General features: G+C 33.4%; 1 protein-coding gene across 1 annotated transcript; it reads left to right on the forward strand.

Moving 5' to 3' along the window:
• The first annotated feature begins 6,733 nt into the window (after positions 1-6,733).
• Positions 6,734-25,171, forward strand: LOC110027300 (60S ribosomal protein L30). The gene is made up of 5 exons (XM_020728664.1): positions 6,734-6,933; positions 7,029-7,134; positions 24,092-24,193; positions 24,753-24,821; positions 24,927-25,171. Exons 1-5 carry the CDS (start codon positions 6,913-6,915, stop codon positions 24,965-24,967), a joined length of 339 nt encoding a protein of 112 aa, XP_020584323.1. The 5' UTR covers positions 6,734-6,912; the 3' UTR covers positions 24,968-25,171.
• Positions 25,172-26,350: the final 1,179 nt, after the last annotated feature.

Here is a 26,350-nt window from a genome sequence, read left to right on the forward strand (position 1 = left end):
GATGTACAAATTAGTGGCGGTTGATTACTTATCCAAATAGATCGAAGCATGGTATTTGCTCAAATAAGAGTCGATGAAATCCAAAATCTGCTTTGAACGAACCTCATTTGCAGGTACGACATATCCCTCGCTTTCATCACCGATGATAGACTGTGATTCATGATCAAAGAGTAAAGATTTTTGCTAAAATCAAGGAATCGACCTCATGTTTGATTATGTCCATCACCCACAAATTAATGGAATGTGCCAATAAAATCATTCTCAACCTATTTGGAAAAAATGTTGAAAAGGAAAAGAGCTGTTGGGTCAATCTCCTCCCGTCAGTAGATTGGTCGATCCAAACGTCTTCGAACATGACCGGCTAAACCCCGCTCATGTTATACACGCCTAATTACCCATTCATTCGCCCAACACATTACTCATTCTCATATGCTAATCCAACATCTCTGCATAACATTTTCAGTGTTCATCTGATAAAAATTACATTGGGTGCCCAAAGGATTTGTCGACTATTGGGCCTCCTCAGATGACACTCTGGGAACTTAATCTACCAAAGACACCGTCATCCAGCTAAGAAAGTGGTCCCACATAATTCCTTCATCTTTTGATTTGACTGACACTGGTTATTCAATGGCCAATCATAGCAAGAACCCCTACCATATGCCTTATAATACAATTCAAGCCCTAGTGGCTAGATTCCCCCTTCCTTTTTTGTAATAAAACAACGTGCATTATGAAATGAATGAATCAACCCAACTGCAAGACTTGACGATTACCTCTGTGAAGAAAACGACAAGGTCCAAATAAGTCTGGCCTAAAACACGGCTTGTCAAGACAACAAAATAACCAAGAAACGGTTAAGAGAGACATGGGCAGCTTAAGAATTGGGTCAGACCTCTCATACTCTTTTCAACCAACATTATCAAATGACATACCAACACTTAATCATACTCCACAGACAAAAAGTTTGGCAAAACTTGCACTGAGTTGTATCCAAAAAAACTCCTTTCATTTAGAAAATAGATTACACGTTTTTTGTTTGTTTTGCCAAAAAAAAAAAAAAACAAGACAAAACAAAAAACAAAAACGTTGAACAGTTCATTGTTATTTCCATCATCCTCACTCCAAACAACATTATCCCCCTTCAATTCACAATCTGTCACTATACAGAGAACTTCTGCATATTTTTCCAATCAGAGGAGATCAAGTGAATCTTCTCTAGTTGAATAAGGACATAATGGATTCCCACGCGGAACATCTTCTGATATTCAGGTATGACTAGAACTATAAATGAGTTGAGTTGGATCAAGCTCAGTGTGTAAAGCTAACGAGTTGAGCTCATCCTGGCTCAGCCAATCGGCTTGCAAGTCGACTTGATTAAACTAACACTAATCATTTGGATGCATTGTTAGTAAGTTGTTGTTGCATCCTCCTCCTCCTCGTCAGGCCACCAATACCTTCTCCAATGAGCTCTCTTAAAAATTGCATTTTTAATTTAAGCTCGCCAGTTGGCTCACGACTTAGTTGCTATCATTATGAGTCAAGCTTGAGTTTGCCATTTGAGCTCGAGCTCGAACACACAATTTGACAAATGAGTCAAGCTTGAGCTTGGCATGGCTCAAGCACAACTCGAATCGTTTACACCCCTAAGTATGAGCTTCTCGATCTTCTTCATAGTAGGCATCCAATTGACGGTCGAACTCTACCTCTATCCCCCTCCCCTCCTCTGTAAGCTCTTGTCTACATGATGTTCATGGTGGAGAGAGCTCACCAGGGTACTTGAAGCATGCCAAACCAACGCATGTAATCAAGCAGCTTCCAACGACAGTTCATTTGGGTTAAGTCTAGTGAAACTCTTAACCATAGATAAAGATTTAAATATGAGATCAAAAGTAGAAATGTATCACACATCAAAAGAGTTTCGAGAGTTATAGTTCTTCTTCATGTTAACTTGAGCAAACCAACCCCCTTGAACTATCATCACATTCGATTGTTGTGCTTGCAAAGAGATCCACCTCAACTGAGACATCCCAAAAAGGGACGAGCATTTGTATTTTTTGGAAGGCTCCTAAGTAGGGGCTTTCCCTTACAATGACGCTCGATCTTAAAACAAATATACTCAAAAGGAACCTCCTCCCTTGATACATTCTATCTCGGCTCCATCAATGGTACTTCTTTGAATGGGGTTTGAGTGTTAACATTTCCCTGCTCATAAGAGCCCTCCTCCCTTGGCTCATGATCTCTTATCTCTACTGGTGATGTCTTCAGAGAAACTTGAATGGCGACACTTGGTGTTACTGCTTCTAGGGGGCTACCTAACACATCCTCAGGAAGCCTCACCTCGATCGCAACTCTACTCCTACTAAATTGTGTTATCAGTTGCCTCACCTTCACTTGGAATATCTGAAATATGTACATATGACATTTCTTTATGATAAGTGTTTCGCTCAATGATGATTAGCTTGTCCTCCCCTTTTCAAGAAAATGATGGTCAAGCAATAGATAGAAAAGAAAAGATCAATACATGGAAGGCTCCCAACTGCTTGTTCCTCCAACGCGGTCAAAATTGCTCGTTGTTCGTGAACAACTCGTGCTCGACTCGTTAAGAAGCTTTTGTTCGGCTCGTGCGCTAAGTTAACGAGCCGAACACGAACAACACGAACAAATAATTGTTCGTTCGTGTTGGACTCATTTTGGCTCGAAATATTATTGATCAATTATATGTATATCTTTGATGAGTAGTTTTTTTTTTAATTTAATTTACTACAATACTACAAAAACTTATAATTAATCAAAAGTATTAATGAATAAAATATAATAAAAATTATTAAATTAGATTCAAATGATATTTTAAATCTTGCCCCAATCTTTATCATCTGATGACTACGTGATTATGGTTGTCAAAATGACTCTTTGTTCGTGAACGTCTCATGTTCAGTTCGCTAAGCAACGAGTCGAACACAAACACACTTTTTGAGCTCGAAATATAAACGAGGCGAACACGAGCTGAGTCTGGGCTCGCTCGTGTTCGACTCGTTTACACCCCTACTCCAACCTCATTGCGATCAAAGTTGTATCTTCTGCCTCTCTGCCTCGCGGCTAGCCCGCCTGACAACAGAGACTTGCCACTTCGTCTTTGTCATCCTACCAAACTTATCAAGAGCTAAATTCTTGTTGATCATCGAAGCCTCTAGATATTTTTGAATATCTAAAGCTTCCTTCGTAATCTTATTAGCCTCCAGTTGCACCACGGACAAAACCTTCACCTGGGCTTGGAAGTTATTAGGATTAGTCGGTCGCTCTCCGAGATAGCAAGACAATACTTTAGCTTCCATTATTTTAACTTATTTTTGAGGTGACAAAGATGAAATTAACCCACAAATAAAAGTTGGGCATATCCACCCAACCGAAAGGAGAATATATATTCAAAGAGTTCAACCGAACAAACAAACCCCATCCAATATGCAAATACTATGAATGCCATCATGGTAGCTATTGAATTCGACATCACCTAAGTGCACCATAATAATTGAAAAATGTCATGCAACTCCTCACACAACGGGAACCAGAGGCCAAGTTGATGCCGATGACGATAAATTGTCAACTTATTCTTGTTCACAATGTTCGCCCTCTATTGCGGATCAATGACCTTGAGGCATATGGTATGTTCTTTGAAGTGGCAAGAATAATATCCCAACACCTCAGGTTGAGACATTTTAAGCAAAATGGAGTGAGAAGTTGTTGTGAAATCAAGAGAAGAATAATGATGAAGAATACGAGGAGGCGCTTCCTCGTGATGGGGAGCCATTTCTCAATCTAAAGATGGGGAGAAAGCTTGAGAGAAAAGGTTACAAGGGAAAAGAAAGTATTTCCACAGCCATTACAACAATTTTAATAGACTCAAAGAGAATCTGAACTGTCACAGGGAAAAATTGTAAGTGGCCACCTAATAAAAACTCAAATAGAAAAGACTATTCTGAAGACCAAGAAAAATATCATTTCACTTAATAACATCTCTTACACATTATTACATTCCTTTGACTCAGCGTGGAGGAAGAAAGATGCTTATACATAGAATTAAAACCGCCTCAGTTAGATATACCCCAACTAAACCAGCATCCAAAATAAAAATTCACCACCAAACCTAAACTGACTGAACATTGAACTTAGTTTGGGCTTGGAAGGTCTGGAATAGCTCTTTCAAGCTCCTGTTGAAGAATAGTAGTCATCTGCTTCACCATTGAAATCTCTTTTTCTAGTTGTGTCATGTAGGTAGATATGGTGCGTGCCTCTGAGCTATGCAGAAGGCCGGCGAGCGGACATGCTTTCAGTCTCAGCTAGGAGATGAGTCAACTCCTCATGATCCGCCTGAGTCAATTGCACCTCTCCCTCTAGTGTCTCAGTAAGGAATGAGTGTTCTTCGAGGCGATTAACTAAAGCACCCTCTTCGGCAGGCCAACCACCCCCATACCACATGCTTTCCAAACTCGATCAACGCAACAGGAACACCATCTAAACCAAGCCGAGTCTCGTCATATGACATACACAAAAACAATGATAAAAACATCATAGCTCAAATAGTTAAATAATATTCTGACCAAGAGCACAAAATGTACCCAGGACCCTAATAGACTCGGACATAGTTTTTTTCCTCAGGATGAAGTCACACAAACAATAAAGGATCAACAAGCAACATATCTAACACTTAAAACTTTTTTGTTTTACATTTATAACACCCAAATCTCTCACATCCAACAAAAATATCACCTTTTTAAATTTTTAAGAAAGTGAAATATATTTTTTCATATATAAATATCATACATAGATAAAATGATACGTATGTAAAAATTAGAATTAGTTGAGTGTTATATATATATATATATATATATACACACACACACACATCCTGTAGACTAGATTGGTCATCCGGATTAACGAACAAAGCAAATAATTTCTAGATATGGAGTAATACTACGTGCATAAGACGCTTTCTTATAATGAAAATTACATTAATTTGGATGCGTCCCGCCCATGTTTAACAGATCAATTAGAACCAGCTTTAACATTTGCAAGTAAGAAAATTAACAACAATAACTAAACCATATTACGTGACTTCTACGTCACGATTCCATGAAAACCACATTTTTAGAGGTAAACTAATCATCATAATTTTTCGGTATATGATTCCAATTATTTAGAATAGGCGGCATATAATTCCATTTAAGTTTGTTGCTGTCCAAATAAAAGTTTGCAGGTACCATTTTTAATGAATATTTATTAGTTTGGTTTCATACATTGAATTGAATATGTATTTGTTAGTTATCACGATTTATTTTTAACAATGTGGGTTCAAAAATAAAAGTTTGCTTGTTTGACTGATTTTTGCCTCCTATGATTTTTTTTTTATTTGAGCCTAAGAAATTATTTTTATGCAGAAAATTTTAATAGTACAGTAAAAATCTTTATAAATTGATACGCCGTAAATCTCGAGACATTTTTTTTTTCTACTGAAGTCTATATTAAGATCTCAGGTGTCTCATAAAAAAGATTTTGATATTGTCATTAATCAATTTAACATTTTCATAAGTGTTGATGCATGCTAGATGATTCACAACGGCAACGTAATATATTATTGTTTTAGTGTTGCACCAAGATTCAATACACACTTGGATAAAAAGAATACAGTCAATAGAGACACTAGAAATTCTTACGTGAAAATCATGTTGGGATTTATTCGAACACACTCCAAAGCATTCTGTACATAGTTCAAATTAGACTTGAACATGTGTTCAAATATGTTTCTAGTTTGAACAAGATTCAAACCTACTTTAGGTAATGTTTGAACAAATGTTTATCCTCTATCTAGCATTGCATTATGTATGCATTAATTTTTTTTTTCAATTTAATATCAACTATATAAATCATTACATGATTAAAAGTCATACCCAAAGTTGTTGAAGCCCGCATTAAACAACATTCCAATCCAACATGTGGTTGTGACCTGCTTATCTTACTAAATGAAGAAATCACAATTAAAGGATGATGAAATTGGTAATAGAGAAAAGACATGCCTGAAAAGGATAGCATTGCTCATTATTTTTTGCAAGAGATGCTTGGAATGGATTAGCAACAATATTTGTATTTGAAAGAAAAATTGGGAATTTACACATATAACACCCAATTCCTATGTATCGACATATCTAACACCTAAATTTTGAGGCTCTGTTTGGCGCAACTGCAACTCTCCAGCTTTTCAGCTATAACTGTGTTGTCCCAAGAATTTGCTGTGGGGAAGCTGTTGCGGGGAAGCTGACTAGTTGTTTGTTATAGTTCTGTGAAAACAACTGTGAAACAACTGTTTTTAGAAAAATGACGATTTTATCTATATTTAGTTAAATTGTTTGGAGCAGAACAATGACAGTCTTATATATGATACAACAAAAGTAAAAATTCACTTAACAAAGTAAAAATGTAAAAAATCAACTTCTACAATATTTAGTTAATCTCATAAGTCATAAATTTGATACTTTTAAGAAAAAAAGTTTAAATAAAAACAATCTAGAATTACTAGTTCATGCTTCACCACTAAAATTTTCATATCACATAAAAAATATCAACATTTTATTTTTTAAAGAGTGAAATATATCTTAGCATGCCTAAATAAGATGATATGTACGTGAAAATTAAAAATTTTATGTTAGTTATATAAATGCATAGAAATGGAGTGCTATGTATGCAAATCTTTTATGTAATTCAGGTTTCATAAATATTTAGGAGACGGATTCAATCTTGTTACAACCAAACCCTAAACCCAACTTATTTATCGGCGTCCCATCTCGTTAGGGTTTTTCGCCGCCAGCAAAGGGATCCAGGTTTTCTGAATCTCCTTCCCCGTTACTTGGAACAGCAGCCATGCCGCCCACTAAGAAGACGGTATGAAAACTCATGAATTCATCTGATCGTAGTTCTCTTTGGTCATTCTTCTATCATTAGATCCCGATCACTCTCTGTTCTTCTGTTGGTTGCAGAAGAAGAGCACCGAGAGCATCAACAACCGGCTTGCTCTTGTGATGAAGAGCGGAAAGTACACTCTCGGCTACAAAACTGTTCTTAGATCCCTCAGGAACAATAAAGGTTGGTGCGTTATCCTTTTTGCGCATTTTTTTTGTTTTCTGGTGTATGTTATTCGATTAATTGTTCTTTTGAGATTGATGTATTTATCGTTGTATTATAAACCATAATTATCCTTTTTGCGCATTTTTTTTGTTTTCTGGTGTCTGTTATATTAAGACTGAAATGGAATTGCATTTGACAACGAGGCGTTCTGTGGCAGAGTTAGTCCTGTTTTTTTTTTTTTTTGAAATCTTAGATGACGTGCTTGAGCTTTCAATAGTCGGTTGGGACTGAGAGATTAGCTCTGGGAGTTTTGAGGCATGCCTCAGAGATGAATGTAACATTAGTTATTTGTTCTGTTTGATTTGATCTGTTATGCAGCACGTCTCGCTGAAATCAAATATCTTTATGCATTTCACAGTGAGAACTGAGGTAGTTATAATTTACTCCTAAACATGTATTGCGTTTAATTTTGGATTGCATTTTCAAATCAATAAACTAAATATCTTATAAATAAATGAATGCCATGTTAAGTATTTTGGTTTCTTTTAAAGTTATTTCTTATAATTTAATTGTTTAAAAGAAGCTATTTTCTTGATAGAAATTTATATGAAAAATCTCATTTTTAGAGATGACATTGTAGGTAACTACTAGTAGTGCACTATAATCTGCAAACATTGTTTAAGGAAACTTGTAAGGTATTATAAAGTTAGTTTAGCAAGGTTTTTTCTTAATTGCCTAATTTGGAATGTTGCTTCCTGATGTTTGGAGAGCTGACTTGATCGAGCTTTTGGTTGTTTTTATCCTCATTTCTTTTGACACTCCAATATTTTCATTGTTGATATTTTCCTGCTACTTTTTTTTAAACTTGGTTTCGCTAAAAAATTTGGTGGCATTTACATACAATGCACCCGTAACATCACTATTTACAAAACAACCACTCTCTTGCATCCTTTTTTAAAATCCTCACTTACATATCAAAATTCAGAATTACCCCAACCCATTTTTTCTTATTTTTATCAAGTTCCTAATGGTTTGATCATAGCACATGTAAATACATGGGCAATGACCTGGGTGGTCATTTTGTAAATTGCAATGTTTCTTGTACTATATATTTAATTATCCCAAAATTTTATTAAAAAAGTATATATCATGAATATGTAGAGCTTAACTTCAAGATTAAATAGAAATCAAGTACATGGTTCAGGAACTTGTAGCTTGAAAGGGCAGCTGTCTTGCAACAAATGCCTTGAAATTGAATTCCATATTGTTGGAGTTCCATTTATTTTCATTATTTTATTAGTCAAACGTTGTTTAATAAGCTTTGCATTTACAATTTCAAGGTATCACCAATTGATGTAGTAAAATCAATGAAGTTCATGCTTCTCAAGTATGTTAAAAATACTTGATGACTTGACTTATTATATGATAAGTGAGATATGTTACACATTGCCAATAACATTTGTTCTCTGTGAGCTTGCACTGACTTCCATTTTGGTGTTGGTTGTAGGCTATGAAAAATTGTCTTCGTTGAAAATGATTTTGATTTAATATATATATTTAATTTTAATTTTGAAAATAATATTTAATTTTGAAAAAAATGATGAGACTGAAAAGATTTCATGTATTTGATAGCTTAAGTAATCGAATACAACACTGCAAGCAATACACTTATACTGATGGATAAACACATTGTTTCAGAGGGGGGCTTGATTAAATAACAATGAAATCCATGACATACGTCTGGTCTGCGAATCTTTTATGTATGACCGACAAGTTCTTCTATATAATGCATAGATAAGATAGAGTTTATTTTTACCTGAGTTTCAATTTCCTTATAAGAGAAAACTCCTATAGTTAATTACATCCCAAATGACCGATGTCACTTGAGAAAGCTCTTGATAATGATCAGAAGTACTAGTATTCAAGAATTCAAGGTTTAAGTTTTCACGGTAGGACGCGAAAAATCAAGTGAGAAAAGACCAAATGGGAGCAATCATTTTAGGAGTTCAAAGGAAGGAAAGAGGTAAACGAAGTCACAGATCCTGAGGAGAATCATCATTGACTTCCCAAACTATCCTACTGTGTGACTGCGTTTTGGAGATGATATTATTTAAGTGTTTAATCGTGCCAATTTTATTGTTTAGGACTTACATTTGCATAGCGCGCGAAGATATGATAGTTTACGCTGTACCGAATGACAATCTGAGAACCTACAGATTTAGAACTTATGCTACACAACATGATTGTGCAGGGGCCTAAAGAGGATGTAAGGATTTACGTTGAGCTAGGCGAGCGACCTCAAAGTTTTATGAATTGTTGTTTAAAACTAATGAATGATTTAGCTAGTGTAGATCCGCTTTGCGTTTCGTCTTGCTCGTGGTTCTTGTGTATTGTCGTCGTGCTGCCCACGAATCTTGATCTAAGCTCATCGTCATGACGGCTTTGAGTTTCGGGTTTGGGGTTTGTATGCATACATGCATTATGATGAGTCAATGACCTATCATAGTGTACCGGCTCGAAATAGCAAAGAAAATTGAGCCAAAACAACGCCTAAGTAGTACCTGAAAATAATGAACAAATTAGCCCAAATTGACACCCAAAATGACCCAAAAACAACACGCGGACTACACTTAAACAATGACCAAGTCGTCTTCCAAAACAATGAATAAATTGATCGAAACCGGCAACCAAAATGACTCAAGAACAGCACTTAGACAGCCCCCGAACAACACCCAAGCAGTGCCCAAACAGTCTTTCAAAATAGTGAATAAATTGACCCAAACCGGCACCCAAAATGACTAAAAAACAATACCCGGACAGCCCACGAACAAAACAGTGCCAAAGTCGTCTTCCAAAACAGTGAATAAATTGACCCAAATTGGCACCCAAAATGACTAAAAAAACCAGCCAGACAGCCCTCAAACAGCACCCAAACAGTGCCCAAGTCGTTTTCCAAAACAATGAATAAATCGACCCAAACTGACACCCTAAATGACTAAAAAACAGCACCCAGACAGCCTCCGAACAACACCCAAACAATGCTGAAACAGTGCCCAAGTCGTCTTCCAAAACATTGAACAAATTGACCCAAACTGACATCCAAAATAACTCAAAAACAGCACCCAGACAGACCCCTGACAACACCCAAATAGTGCCCAAACAGTGCCCAAGCCGTCTTCCAAATATAGTGAATAAATTTGACCCAAACCGACTCCCAAAATGACCAAAATGACCAAACCCCCCGCCTCCCCCCGCCCCGACAGCCCCCAAACAGTGCCCAAACAGTGCTCAAACAATGCCCAAACAGTGCCCAAACAGCGCACAAACAGTGAAAAAGTTGAGCAAGAGCAGCCCTCAAATCCTTTTCTAAAACAGTGATTTATAGTGCCCAAAACAGTGAAAGTATTGAGCGAAAGCAGCCTCAAAAAACAACATTTAACCATCCAAAAAATGACATTTAAAGGCTCCAAAACCATGTGTAAATCAGCCATTTAACCTTCTCCAAAACAACACCTAGCTAGTTCAAAACAGCCCTTGAATAAGGGCAAAAACAACATTTAGATCAGTTTCAAAAGAGAAGTTTAAGCTCGCCGAAACAATAAGTAAAACAACCCCCAAAACATGATGCTTAAAACTTTTAAAGAAGAAGTAAAATAACCCCCAAATCAGCATTTAACCGGCTCCAAACACTGCATTTAATTCCCATGGATTATGATTTGTCATTGTTAAATGAAACTGAAAATCTAATGTTCGATAGTTTGAAACAGTAACCCAAAGGAAAGGCTAAAATTCTTGCAAACCGGTAATATAATGCGATATTGATATTTTGAAATAAAAAAATCATTTAGGAAGTGTAAATTAAATAAGCAAACAATAGAAGTTAGCAAATCCTATCTCAAAGCAATTCAAACATTAACTGAAGCAAACGAGATTTAAAGTAATCACATGAGATTCATATAAGAGAGATGAATTTCGATCTCTAATCGAATTTCCCTAAGTATTCATTTCATTCGCAAAGGATGTAAATCATGAATGACTCAACAACAAGTCAAGATTTTATTAAAACCATCACACATTAATTCATCTTCCATTTTCTTAAATAAAGTAAGATTATATTTAATGTTCAAGAAATTACAAGACCATCACACATTAATTCATCTTCCATTTTCTTAAAAAAAGTAAGATTATATTTAATGTTCAAGAAATTACTAGTGCAAGATGAAACACTAAATCTCACGGTAAAAATAAAAGTCAATGTAAAAATAAGCAAATCCCATAAATCCATCGCTAACGATTGAAACAATCATTCATAATCCGTAATGATTGAAGCGAATAAGAAGACATTACCATTAAATCAATAAAGAGAAAGAGAGTGTGTTTATATTTTGAATATCCAAAATAAGAGGAAAGAGATCTCTCAAGCTTGAGATAACCAAAGATAATTTGATTAATGATCTCTCTCCAATAATATTCAGTTTATACATAGAAGAGACAAAATCATAATCAAATCAGATTTCTATCAATTGCAAACGTATTGCAAATCTATCAGGTGAAGAAAATCCATCCGTAAAAAAAGCTTTATAACCAAATAAAGGAAAATGAATAATTTTTACATGCAGCAATTCAAACTTGATATGACCAACAATGGTGTAATAATTAATAACTCATATTCATTTTTAAGAACATACAAATCATTTGTTCTCAAAAGAAATTACTCTAAACCAGGTCATTATACTTACCAATTGCATATCACATTAATATTTTCATATCATGGGAATAATCAAACCGAGATATGCATTGATCTTTTCAAACAATATTTTCAAAAAATTAATGTTGAGCACAAAATAAGATCCATATATGAACAAAGTATGTACATAAATTTAGCCCTTAAGACAGGAAAAGGGAGGAGGAAAAATTCCTTGCGGTTCACGAGTGGATGGAAAAGAACTTACAACTTGCGATCAAAGAAGTAAGAAATTCTTCACGTGCAATTCCAAGAACCGAAATGATCTCGTGACAAAAGTGGATGAGAGAGGAGACCCGAACGAGCGAGAGTTTCGCTAATGGAGCCGAGCGAGTAAGGGTTACTGGGGAAAGGGAGAGGGAGAGGGAGTCAAGTGCTTTGGTCTCGGGGCAGAGGGAGATGGAGTCGAGAGAGGGGAGGCGAGCTGCCAGGGCTTCGATTGAGAGAGGAAGAGGGAACCAAATCAGTCGTTATGCTGAGGGGATTTTGTATGTCGGGAATTCCAAAGGAATGTTGTGCTAAATTAGGCGGGCGATTAATTGGTTTACATTCATGCTTCGGGCATGATTGAAATGTCATAATGCTTAATTAAATTCAATTAAAGAGAGTTTGGAAATTTAATTTGAAATTTGAAATTTCAAATTATGAATTGCGTTATTGGCTCGACCTGGTACAATTGGACTGTGTTCAGCCCAAATTGAACCTCGGCTGACCCTGAACCTGCCTCCTTTAATTAATTCTATATACCTGTCGATTTTTGTGTTGTTTGCTTGTGTGTGGAACCATAACAATATGAGTATCTTTTCGGCTAAAATCAACATTCTGTATGTGATCGCGTGGTCTGTTTTGTCATCTGGAGTCATCTAGACGAGTTTGTCGACGGTCGGGCCAATTTAAGTTAACATCGTGCGCGGTGTACTGAATGTATAAATTGCAGTGTTCGTGAGCGTTCAAATCACAAAGGGTTTTCCTATGGCTGCTCCTATTCTTATAGGAACTCAGCTTGAGTTTCATATGTCAGTTCTAATCAACTTAGCAAAATGTCAAAGATTCAGAACCGCCCATATGAGACTCAGAGTAAAGAAGCGGCTCGAATGTTTAAATTTTTAGTGTTTTTCCTCTCAATCTGATTATTTGGTTAGTGCTTAGGTTGGATGTTAGTTCTAATGAATTCATTCCTAATGTGATAGACATATTCTCTACCTCTAGGTTTGAAAATCAATCTCAGCTTATCCTTCCCAATGTAGCAAATTTTTTCTGATCAGTTCTCAAGTCGAAATTCAGTCACAATACTTTCCCTCTCAACATGATCATTTTGTCACGCTTATGTTGGATATTAGTTTAAGTGCATTCCTTCCTAATGTGATGGACATCTTCGTCACCTCTAGGGTCGGAAATCAGTCTCAGTGCTTTCTTTCCCAATGTAGCAAAAACATTTTTTTGATCAATTCTCAAGTCAGAATTCAGTCCTAGTGTTTTCTTTCTCAACTTGATCATTTTTTTTACCTTTTAGGTTGGATTTTAGTTCTAGCACGTTACTTCTTAATGTGATAGACATCTTCGCTACCTCTAGGGTTAGAAATCAATTTCAGTGTTTTCCTTCTCAATATAGAAGACACCTCTTCCTGATCAGTTCTCGAGTCAGAATTCAATCTCAGTGTTTTCTTTCTCAATCTGATCATTTTGTCATCGTTTAGGTTAGATGTTAGTCCTAACTTGTCTCTTTCTAACGTGATAGACATCTTCGCGACATCTATGGTTGGAAATCAATCCCAACACTTTCCTTCCCAAAGTAGCAGACACATTTTTCTGATTAGTTATGAAGTCGAAATTCAGTCTCAACGCTTTCCCTCTTAACCTGATATTTTCATCATCACTTAGGTTGGATGTAAGTCTCAGTGCATTCTTTCATAATGTGACAAACTTTTTTACTGCCTCTTGGGTTGGATGCAAGTCCCAATGCATTCCTTCCTAATGTTACAAACATTTTTGCTGTATTTTGGTTTGAATGTGAGGCACTAGTGATTTCCTTCCCAATGTAGTAGACATTTCTCGATCAGCTTTTGAGTCTTCTGTCATTCTTTCTCAACTTGATTCCTTTCTACGAATATCTTTCAGGAGTACTTCACAAATTACAACAGAACTTCTTATGATTCCTTCGCTACCACTTGAGTTGAATGACAAGTCCACGTGCTTTACATTCCACTGTAGCAGACATTCCTTCTTCACCATTTGGGTTGGACGTGAGTATATGTGTCTTCCTTTTCAATGTGATTAATATTTCCGTTATGAGCTCTCGAGTTGAATGTGCGCACTTGTGCTTTCCTGCTTCACCTGGTTTTCAAATCCAATCAATTCAAAACATAATAAAACGAATCAAATCGAAATTTTGAGAACTCAAATTCACTACAACAATTTGAAAGCACACCTGCCAATTCTCAGCGGGAAGTCTCCTTCTCTACTCAGCCTTTCTTGAGCTGGAATTTCCTGAATAGGAACTCCAACTCGAGTTTGATTGTCAAATTTGGCTTGACATTTGGCCTGTTCTAAGCATGTCTATTTAAGCAAGCTCTTTCGTTGTGTTGATCGCTTTGGTCAACATCAATAAGCGCAATGTCAATGTATTGTACACCTTACCTATTGGGATCCATTTGTTGACTCATTTTTTGTGAGGTTTTTCCTTTTCTACTTTTAGAGTCTTGGATCTAGTCTTAAGTTTTTATTGTTTTATTGTACACCTTACCTATTGGGATCCATTTGTTGATTCATTTTTTGTGAGGTTTTTTCTTTTCTACTTTTAGAGTCTTGGATCTAGTCTCAAGTTTTTATTGTTTCCCTCCTAGAGGACTACTACTAGGACTCACTCAGTTTTTATTGTTTCCGAATCTTCTGCATTTTGCTATGTTGATTAAAATCGACATATGAAACTCAAGTTGAGTTTCTATAAGGATAGGAGAAGTCATAGAGAAACCTTTTGTGATTCGAACACTCACGAACACTGCAATTTACACATTCATTGCACCGCACACAATATTAACTTAAATTGCCCCAACCGTCGATGAACTCATCTAGATGAACTCGGCGGACAAAACATATCATGAAAGTGAGTTAGGAACGTCGATTTTAGCCGGGAATGGCACCCATATTGCTATGGTTCCGCGCACGAGCAAACAACACAAAATTCGACGCGTATAAAGAATTAATTAATGAGGCGGGTTCCTAAACTTGGGTTTGATTCATTCCAATTGATAACAATCTGATTTGATTATGGCTTTGCTTCTTCAATGCATAAACTGAATATTCTTAGAGAGAAAGTTCATTGCTCAAATTATCTTTGGTTATCTCAAGCTTAAGAGATCTCTTTTCCTCTTTTTTCAGATATTCAAACTATAAACACACTCTCTTTCTCTCTATTGATTTAATGGTAATGTCTTCTTATTCGCTTCAATCATTGCGGTTTATGAATGGTTGTTTCGATCGTTAGCCGATGAATTTATTAAATTTACTTATTTTTACATTGACTCTTATTTTTACCGTAAGATTTAGTGTTTTATCTTACACTTTTTTTAATTTCTTGAACACTGAATATGATCTTACTTTTTTTAAGCAAAGGGAAGATGAATTAACGTACGATGGTTACAATTAAATCTTGGTTTGTTTTTTAGTTGTTCATGATTTACATCCTTTGCAGATGAAATGAATATTTAGGGATATTCGATTAGAAATCCAAATTCATCTCTCTTACGTGAACCTCATGTGATTACTTTTAATTTCTTTTGCTTCAGTTAGTTAAGGCTTGAATTGCTTTGAGATAGGATTTGCTTATTTAATTTACACTTCCTAGATGATCTTTTATTTCAAAATATAAAGATCACATTATCTTACTGGTTTGCTAGAAGTTTAGCTTTTTTTTTGTTAGTGTTTCAAAATATTGAGCATTAGATTTCTATAGTTTCTTTTAGCATTGACAATTCATAATCCGTGGGGATTAAATGCTGATTTTGGAGCCGGTTAAATACTGATTTGGGAGCTGGTTAAATACTGATTTGGAGGTTATGTTACTTGTTGTTTAGAAGTTTAAACATCACATTTTGGGGCTGTTTTACTTAGTTTGGGCGGGCTTAAACACCTCTTTTGGAACTGATCTAAATGATGTTTTTGCTTCTATTCAACTGCTGTTTTGAACTAGTTAAGTGTTGTTTTGGAGGAGGTTTAAGGGCTGACTTACACATGGTTTTGGAGCCTTTAAATGCCATTTTTGGGCTGGTTAAAAGTTTTTTGATGTTGTTTTTGCTCAATACTTTCATTGTTTTGGGCACTATAAATTACTGTTTTGGAGAGGGATTTGGGGGCTGCTCTTGCTCAACTTTTTCACTGTTGGGGCACTGTTTGGGTGTTGTTTGAGGGGATGTTCGGGTGCTATTTTTTGGTCATTTTGCGCACTGTTTGGGTGCTGACCAGGCGTTGTTTTTGGGTCATTTTGGGCTCCGATTCGGGTCAATTTGTACCGCTTAGGCGCTGTTTTGGCTCAATTTTTTTTTGGTAAGATTTAAACATTTTTTTTAGTAATAGAGAGTTATCCAAATAATCCCTTGTAAGGAAAACACTCTCTATTACCTTGTCATAACCTATTTTTGATAGCTATCTTTTTCATTTTACACACCGATTGAAACTTGTCAAATAATCCTTTGAGATTAATTGAGTACTAAAACCTAATGTGGTTCTCATCTACTTATTGATAGCCTCTTGAGAATCATGTCTGTCTATTATGACCCAAATGACCTCCTCGATAGGCTCATCACGCGGCATGTGTGGGCCTCTTCCAATTAAATATACAACAACAACAACAACAAGCCTTTATCCCACTAAGTCAGGTGGCTGCATGAATCTTTTTTCTGCAGCGTCCTATTGAATGTCATATTTTTATTTAATTTTAATAAATTAAGATAATTTTTATACAATATGCTCTAGTCTTTTTAGGTCTATCTCTACCTTTCTTAACATCAGTTAAATCTAAAACATCCACTCTCCCAACAAAATTATCAGATGATCGACGTTTAACGTGACCAAACCATCTAAGACGTTTCTTTTTAATATTGTTCGTCACTGTAGTTACACCAACATTTCACAGATATATTCATTTCACATTTTGTCTCTTATTATAAAACCACTTATCGTCCTAAGCATTCTCGTCTCAACAACACTTAACTTTGTTTTATGATTCTCTTTTATATGCCAACATCATGCACCATAAAGTATTGCAAGTCTCACCATAATTTTATAAAATTTTCTATTACTCTCCCACAAGTTTAATGTATGACACATTAACTTAATTCCTCTATAATTTGCACTCTCTTGTGTGTCTCCTTTATTCTTAGAAATGGGACCAAATTTTCTTCCATCACTTATGGAACATCTTTTTATTTTTTTAAATAATATTAAAGAGTTTAGTAAGTTAAGAAAGTCCCAAATTTCCCAATTTTTTTCACACTTCTAGTGGAGTTTCATCAGATCCTACTGATTTTCCATCCTTGATTTTTTCTAAACTATCTTCAACTTCCTTTTTACTAATGTGACGGTAAAAATAAAATATTTTATTATTATGAATGAAATTAAGGTCACTAAATTCAATTGTTTTTGCAAAACTTCATTGAAAAATTTATCAAATTATCTCACCAATCTATATTGAACATTTTCATCTAAGAAAAGTAGTTTTTTTATTTTCATATTTATTTCACTTTACTTAAATTAAACCTTTATTTTTCTTTTCTCACTGTTTGGTTAGTTTATGCAAATATCATTCACTCTTTTTAGTATCTAATATATCATAAATATCATTAAAAATAAAATTCCTAGTTTCACAAATAGTTCTTTTAGACTTCCTATGGGACTTATATTTTTTCCAATTCACTAAGTTCTTCCATTTAAAGTAATTTTTATAATGAAATTTCTTACATTTTATCTTTTATTGGACACCAATATTCCATCACTAACTATTTTTATTTATAAAACTATTTCTATTGATTCTCCAAGTATTTCTTTTGCAATTTATTTAATAGTGTTTGTTATCTTGTTCTACATAGAATTAACCTCTTTATGAAGATCTCAAATTTCAAAATTTAGAAATTTACTCTTAAAAATATTTTTATTTGTTTAAGTCCCCTTATATAATTTTATGACAATGTTTCATTGTATTTTTTATTTTGTAACTCTTCATCTTAAATTTCAAAACTAATAATAAATGTGAAGTACTTAAATTTTTACTTAGAATGATTTTATAATCTTTACATTCATATTCATGATGATATCTTTTTTTATAAGAAAATAATTAGTTTGTGTTTATTAGATCCATTTGTATAAATAATAGTATGCTTATTTCTTTTCTTAAATAAAAATATTAACAATGATAAAATCATAAATTAAAATAAAATCTATTATCATTCTATTAATCACTCAAAAACTGTAATCACCATGAATATTTTTAAAATCTACTCCAATAAAAATTCTTTTTTCAAGAGATACTATTTGTAAATTCTTCCAAGTTATTTCAAAAATTTTCTTTTACATATATCTGAATCTACTTGAGTAGCATAAACATTTATAACATAAAAATTTTTGATAATAATAAAAATTTTTAGGGCTATAATTGTATATGCAATTTTATTAATTTTTACAATATTATCTTTCAAAGTCTTATCTATAATTACACATACATTATTTCTAGTAAGACTCTTAAATGAATACAAATGTTTAAAACTTGATTTATTAATCTCTTTAGTTTTTTCTGCTACCCATTTAATTTCTTGAATGCATAAGATATTTATATTCTTATGAATGGGAATATCTACTAGTTTCATTAATTACATGTGAGAGTACTTATATTCTAAACTTCTATCATATTATTAGTTTTATGGACTAACTTTTTTGTCCACATTCATCCATAATATGAGAAATATTATTTAAAGTTAGACCAGGGCGCCAGTGTAGCGGTACATGCATAATTTTCATTGTATTAAAGTCGTATAACACGTCGTGCCTGGTAGACGCCCTAGCATTTACACTGATTTAAAATGATTTGTCTTGATTTTTTTAACAAAATTTTTATGCTGATTGTCGAATATTTAATGTAACTCTCCCATTTTCACACCCGAGGCTTAGAACCTAGCAATGATAGTGTTTGTGTGTGTTGAAGAGGGGGAATGAACACATGAGTTTTGAAGTTTCTCACTTATGATCGAATACGATATCAACGAATAGTATATTTCCCCAAGAGATGAAGATACCACACAATGGATTCAATCCCCTAATATCGAAATTGTTTCACTACTCCGTGGGAGCGTAAACTAGTTTTTCCCTGCCTTAAACAAAGATGGTTTATTTTAGCCTTGAGATCTATTATCTCTAAAGAGGCAAACATTTTTAGTTAATTACATCTTAGAAATAAAAATTCTTGATTAAAACAATGGTTATTTTTTTCTATGTAATACAATAGTAGATATCAAAACTGTTATGTGGAATTTTGAATGAGATAGCTTAAATTTAAAATATTTATTAACAAAACCCAAAAAAAAAAAAAAAAGAGGAAGCACTAACACTGCGACCCATTGATTACTTATCTTATAGTTGTACTTTATATCTTGAAAGTGACATAATGATTATTTTTGAGTTGAACAAATTTTTAAAAGTTAGGACTTATGTTCGACGGGGAAAATTCATTTAAGTATTGTTATAAGTGAGACACTAACTGTGAAATGTGAGATGTGAAGATGGTTATACAAGTCCTTATATGATGCATGTTAAAAGATTCGTTAAGGCTAATCAATACGAAATACAGATTCACTCTTTATCGACAATGATCTTCACAGGCTGGATCCCCCCTTCTGTGCAATGAGTGAATGTCCAAAGAGAAGAAGATAAAGTGTAATATGATGGTTTTCATATTCAAAAAGTTCACCTTAATTGTTAAGTTTTCAAATTGATTTTATTTGAGTTGGTTAATATTAAATACTTGTTGATGCTATAACCACCAGATATTAAATGCAAATATTTTATTAAGGTATGGATTTTATTATTTTAATTCTGGTTATGAGTTGTTTTTCGAAAAATTAAGTTATGATTGAAATTGGGTAGAAAATCTCACAACTTAAAGCCTAACGAATTCAGATCTAACTAGGAACAATGAAACTAGCTCGATTATAGAATGGCGGTTCTCAAACCTTCTAATTTTTGCACCGAACATGATTGAGAAAACGGTGAAAGAGCTCGGAGCTTATGAATGTGAAAACGGAAGCCTCAGTATTATTTAAAATCAGCGGATCAGAGAGGTTATGGAAACAATCAGGATTATGAGGGGCTTGCAGACAGCGGTTTATGGTGTTTTGAAGATCGGGAGGAAGGTTTTCAGTTGTAGGGTTTTGTTATGGATTCTGAGATTAGTTTCAAGGCTAGGGCAGAGCAAAGAATGCCGGGAGAAACTTGATAGATTGATAGGATCAATGTTTGATAAGGCAGAATTGGATGATTTGTTAGTTTCAGGGCATGATGATGGGGTTTATGATGTGAAATTTGTTATGAGATTGGTGAGATTTTTTGTAAACGAGGAGGAGGGGGATCCTTTGATGAAGATGAAGAAGGTTGGGAGGTTGATGGACAATTATTTGGGAGGTTGAGAGCTTGCCAGATTCAGCATGGTATTGCTATGATGGAGTTTATAGGGCTCTGGAAATCGTTATTCAGGTGAGAATTTGCTTCTTTTTCTTCTTGTTCGTCGTGCTATTTTCGTTATCTATTGTGATTTTTTTTTTCCTTTTAGTTTTTAGAAAGCAGCCATACAAATGGCATGATCATTTGGGTGGTTTTGTTAAAATTTGTGAACAAAATTTTGTTGAGTTTGGATTGAAAAGTTTATAGTGCGACATATGTAGTTCAGTCAAAATTATAGGAAAATATTTATCCAAAACAGGGGCAAAATGATCATTTATCCATAATCAGTTGTTTTACAAACGTTTATCCAAAACAGGGGCAGAATGATCATTTATCCATAATCAGCTGTTTTACAAACTCACAAACCAAACAGCCTGTCAGTTTATCAGGATAAGCTGCTGATCAGTAGATTATTAGGATAAGTTGTTTATCTAAATAAGCTGGATAAGTTGCAACTGCCCCAAACAGACCCTTAATTGATTATCTGTTTGACTTGGACGCATTGGAGAACAAAATCAGGCTTCTAGCCTAGGATCCTTTTAGGGTTGATAACATGGAGTTGTTTATATGTGCATTTGCATTCATTATTATTATTTGACACTGATATATATGTTAATGTGTTTGCTCTTTTTTATTGTGTCTATTTTTTATATTTATAAGTTTATGATTTAAGATTTGGTTAATTCATTTAAGGGTTAATTTGAAATCATAAACTTAAACTTTATGTTTATTATATAAATGTAGGTTATATGAATCCATTACTTTTTTTACTATGCACATTTCCCTCTTGGTCATAAGTTTATGATTTTAGATTTGGTGAACCCATTTAAAGGTTGACCTAAAATTATAAAATCATGCTTTGTGTTTTGTGCTGTTTGCAGAGAGAGCGAATGACAGGAAATGTAGTGTACAGGCGATTAGCTCTAGGTTCACACCAAACACACAAGCAAGTAGGACACTTAGGAGAATTTTTTTGATTATCTGTTTAACTTGGACACATTAGAGAACAAAACCAATTTTCCTAGCCTAGGATCCTTTTAGGGTAGATAACTTAGAAACACTCATGTCTAACATAGACTAGTGTCATTTAGCCTCTTTTAGGGTGTCTACTTTTGCCACATTTCACATACTACTGACACTTTTTGCATGAGCATTTAGGTGATTAGCTTGCTTTTTTTTACTCTGGCAGAATATAAGCTTTCCTTCTCTACCTGATAGAAAAGATAGTTTTGGGCATTCTTAGTCACATTGGACTAAGTTGTAAGTCTCTCTTTTGACATCTTCTCTACTCTATAGAGATCGTGTCCGAACAAGCATTGCCATCTTTTCTTGATATATTCATATCTAATTAAGAAATTATTATCTTCAAGTTTTATACATATTGACTTCGTTATTTTATAAATGTAAGAGAATTCACAATACTTGCATATTTTGGAAGACAGCAGGAGTCAAACTTCTTGTGCTATTCTGCTTGATAAGCTTTTGCACTTTTACTATTATTTTGTGTTACAACACCATTCATTGACATTTCTTACCCACCCATAAATAATCTTGAAGAGAGAGAGAGAGTGAGTTGCCTTTTATTATTTATTCAAAATTTATGATGCTTGGTGAAAGATGTATATAAATTTTAATTCTAACTGGATGGTAGTGTCATTGTATTATTACTAATAAAAATATATGTTCCACAAACACAAATGGCAAGTACTTAGATATATATTTTTTGCATGTTTGAATTTCATTAATATGACGAAAAAGTTTCTACTACAAATAATTCAAAATAAAATTTAAAGGGCAAAAATATTTTTTTAAAAATGTATTTGTGTACCTTTTGATTACAATCATTCATTTGCTTTCATGCTTTTTTATTTAACATCTTTATTTTTCTAATTATTGTTTATTTGTTATAAAAATATTATAAACGCAACTCTTATTTATATTACTTGTTTATACTTAATATCAAGCATTTTATAATATCTTGAGGCGTTAAAATATTTTGAATGGTTACTGTCCATGGTTGCTCATTTTTCATTTCTTGTTAAGGGCAGTATGGGGTACATGGATAGTGGTATTTCTTGCTTTTTTTTTTAATCAACTTTTTATTAAGCTATCCCCATTTTTTTTTACTAAGCTATTTTTGTGCTTGAGAGTTGAGATGCATTGACATTGGTTTAACTGTTGGTGAGAAATTATGTATATTTTTATACAAATGACCTTGCAATTCCCGTGTAATGGATTAGCATATCATCTTATAAGGTTGCAAAGTTGAAATGATACCTACAAACTGAAGTGCATATGAGAAGATTTCATATTTTTAGGGGGAATATATTTCTACAAGCATTCATCTTTTGAAAACAAAAATCCAGAATTATGAATAAAAGTATTAGAAAGAATAACTAAGGATTCTAGAATATGAACAGAAAAACATTTCTATAGAGAGCAGATGGACAATGAAGAAAATAGATGCATAAAAGAAATACCATTATTGAAAAGAACATGAAAAATTAAGAATACAGCATGACTTATATTTTCAATTTTTTTTCAAGTTCCATGCTTCTTGCTTGATATCCTTACGATTATGTCTAATTGTTTTGGATGATTAGATTTGAATTTTGAATCTTTGAATCTTTGAATCAGAGGTTTCGCTTCTCTTGAAATATGATTTTAAAGACTTATTTGAACTTTAAGAGTTGAAGGATACTTCCGTTAAAAAAGCCAATCGTGCCTTCAACGAGATAAAACCTTATCCATTCAATTATAAAATTAATTATTGATAGTGTGTGTATCATCGATAACCAAATTAATGATAATTAAATATTTTCCTAAATTGCTTTTTCATGCTTTTCTATTCATATATAATTGTCAAATGGATGTAAGTCTGAGTAATTTCTTGAGGTCTTGTTTTTTTTTTCGCCTTTTTAAGGAAAGTCTTTTTACATGTGCTTTGTGGGAACTGCATTTTTTCATTTTTTTTCAATTGCATGGTATGCATAATCTTTGAATCTCTCCCATGGAAGATTTTTTATTTATGCATTAAGAAATGATATTTGTGTATTTGAATGGTACGAAATAGAGAGTGATTGGTGTTATAATACATGAATGTCGCTTCCTTTCAAATATTTATTTTAGGCCTTTTGGTCCTTCTCTTATTTACAATGTTTGAGATCACTTTTTTTTTTGTTTATTATTATTATTATTATCATTTTGTTTATGTATTTATTTGGAATAAAATATATTTGGTTGCAATGGCTGTTTTTAAAAATAAGATTTATTTTTAAAAATAGAAAATAAAAAAAAACATCAAAAAATTAATAAATAAAACTGATGCAAATGGGCCCATAATTTTTTTTTTAAAACTTTCTGAACCTGATGGTTACCCATATTAGGGTGTTTTGAGCCAGATCAATCAATGCTGCCTTCATTGAGATTATTTATTTATTTTTTCTTTATCAATGCTTGATATTAATGTCTTTTTCAACAATATATGAATAAATTGGCAAAGCTCTTTCGCATGTGTTTATTCTCTAGGTAAGTTGGTGATCATAGCAAACAACTGCCCCCCTCTTCGTAAATCTGAAATTGAGTACTATGCAATGTTGGGCAAGGTTGGAGTCCACCATTTTAACGGAAGTGAGCTTTACTGAACTCTTTTTATTCTGAATTCTTGCATCTTAATTACACAGTTTAAAATAAGGAGCATTCGCATACATAGCACACAATTCTATTGTGTTTACATATCTTACACCTAAACTTTCATATTAACATGTAGCACTCAAATCTTTAATATCATATAATAAATAGCACAATTACCACTTTTTAAAAGTGAAATACACCTTTTCATGTGTAGTTTTAAAGCACCAAAATGCTATATATGTAAATATGGGTGTTTAGAAGTGAGATATGTAAATAACTATGAATTCTGTGCTAGGTATGTAAAGTTTCCTTTAAATAAGTGGGTATTATTGATTACCATCAAGGAATAGGGGTGGACAGAAGAAGCACAGCTTTAAAATATGCAGAAAGTTTTATGCAGTGGATTTAACATCTCACATTACATTCAGTATGAATTAATGAGGATTAATTAGTTGGAAGGCATGTTTTAAGACAGCGAACTGTTTCTTGTTATTTTATAGAAAACTATATGCTTTCAGCTCTTTCCATCATGTAAAATTAGATTAATCAAAAACAGATAATGTTGATCTGGGTACTGCTTGCGGCAAATATTTCCGGGTGTGCTGCCTCAGCATCATTGATCCAGGTTAGTACCTCTGTGGCATAAAACAATTTATGATTTTTATTTTATCAGATTAATTGTATTTTGTGGATTTTATTTTTGGATTTTAAATTGCCTTGTGCTTTTCAGGTGATTCTGACATCATCAAGAGCATCCCTGGTGACCAATGAGCATGCCAAAAGAATGCATTCAAGTTGGTGAAGGTGTATTAGAACTTTTTGTTTTATATCATTTTTTTTAACTTGCCGACAAATTGACAATCTTCATGCTTCCTTAACTGATAACTCAATTCAATATTCGGAAGCATGATTTTTTTTTGTCTTTTATTTTATTATTTTAATAACTCCATATTTAAAACATTTTAAAATGACTTGGACAAGCATCATGTTGAATTTTTGAAAGTAAGGTATAGGGTTTGATGAATGCATATATGGTTCGTTTTGATGATCATGTATGATGAAGAAGTTCCAAGATTGATATGTTGTGTAAAGCTGCCTTAGATTTTAATATATTTAGTTACTCTTGGTTTGATCCTTCACTTTTATTTTTGGCTTTGAAAAAAAAATACCAATAATAGCAAGTAGGCTTTGAAACAAAAAAAATTTTCAGAGGGCATGATATTCAGCTTAGGTGTTTGATCCGTCACTGCCCATGAAATTGTGTTTTTTTGTTTAGTTCAGTTGTGCGGTAGTTGTGCTGCAACAGTTTTTGAAAAAAAATTAATTTTGTCTATTTATTGTTGTGATGTTTGTAAGATAATAATTTTGAGGCTTAATATTTTATAAAAGAAAATAGGAATTATGTTTAGAATCCTAAGAAAATCACGAGTTTAAATATTACATCTAATATATACATTTCACTTAGTAGTAACACAATAATCAAAATAAAAAATAAAAATAAAAAAATAGTAAGTAATATTATCACAATTTTATTTTTAAAATCCAGAGAGATCAATTATTAGGGATAATTTTTTCTCTAATGATATTTTACAAATGTGGTCACTATTTTAGGTAGAATTATCGAGTTGATCAATTGGCATAGATGAGTCGGTCTTCTCCTAGTCTATTTTTTAGACATCTGTAAAATTCTACTAAAACTGTTTCTCTTTTTGATGTAAGTAGACAACACTAAATTAACAACCACAGCATAAGATTCTAGAAGCATCAGATGTCCTTGAGTTCATATTTACTAAATATTAAAAATTACTAACATAAAATTAGCTTACATTTAAAGTCTAATGATATAGTTATAGGAAAATATAACTAATAAGAATAAAATAAATATATAGATAAAAATTTATAAAAATGTGATGTCTTGGAGTAAATATAAACTAACGAATGATTATCATTATAAGAAGATATAAGGCCTTAAAAAAAAGGATATCTTGGTTGTTTTTAAATCTCGTAATATCGAGCTTGTATATATTACAAACATATCAGAACAAGGGCCCTCTAGAAGAACACATACATTCGTATGATTGTAAAAAATTGTCTTGTTTGCTTTCAACTGGGTATATATCACAGAAACATATTAGCCCAAAGGCCCTTCCCAAA

Source organism: Phalaenopsis equestris, unplaced genomic scaffold, assembly GCF_001263595.1.
Source record: "Phalaenopsis equestris unplaced genomic scaffold, ASM126359v1 Scaffold000422, whole genome shotgun sequence".
Classification (NCBI taxonomy): Eukaryota; Viridiplantae; Streptophyta; class Magnoliopsida; order Asparagales; family Orchidaceae; genus Phalaenopsis; species Phalaenopsis equestris.

Coding starts and splice junctions, on each gene's coding strand:
- LOC110027300 (XM_020728664.1), top strand. CDS start 6,913: ATGCCGCCCACTAAGAAGACG. Junction 6,934..7,028: donor TGCCGCCCACTAAGAAGACG/GTATGAAAACTC, acceptor TGTTGGTTGCAG/AAGAAGAGCACCGAGAGCAT. Junction 7,135..24,091: donor ATCCCTCAGGAACAATAAAG/GTTGGTGCGTTA, acceptor TTTATTCTCTAG/GTAAGTTGGTGATCATAGCA.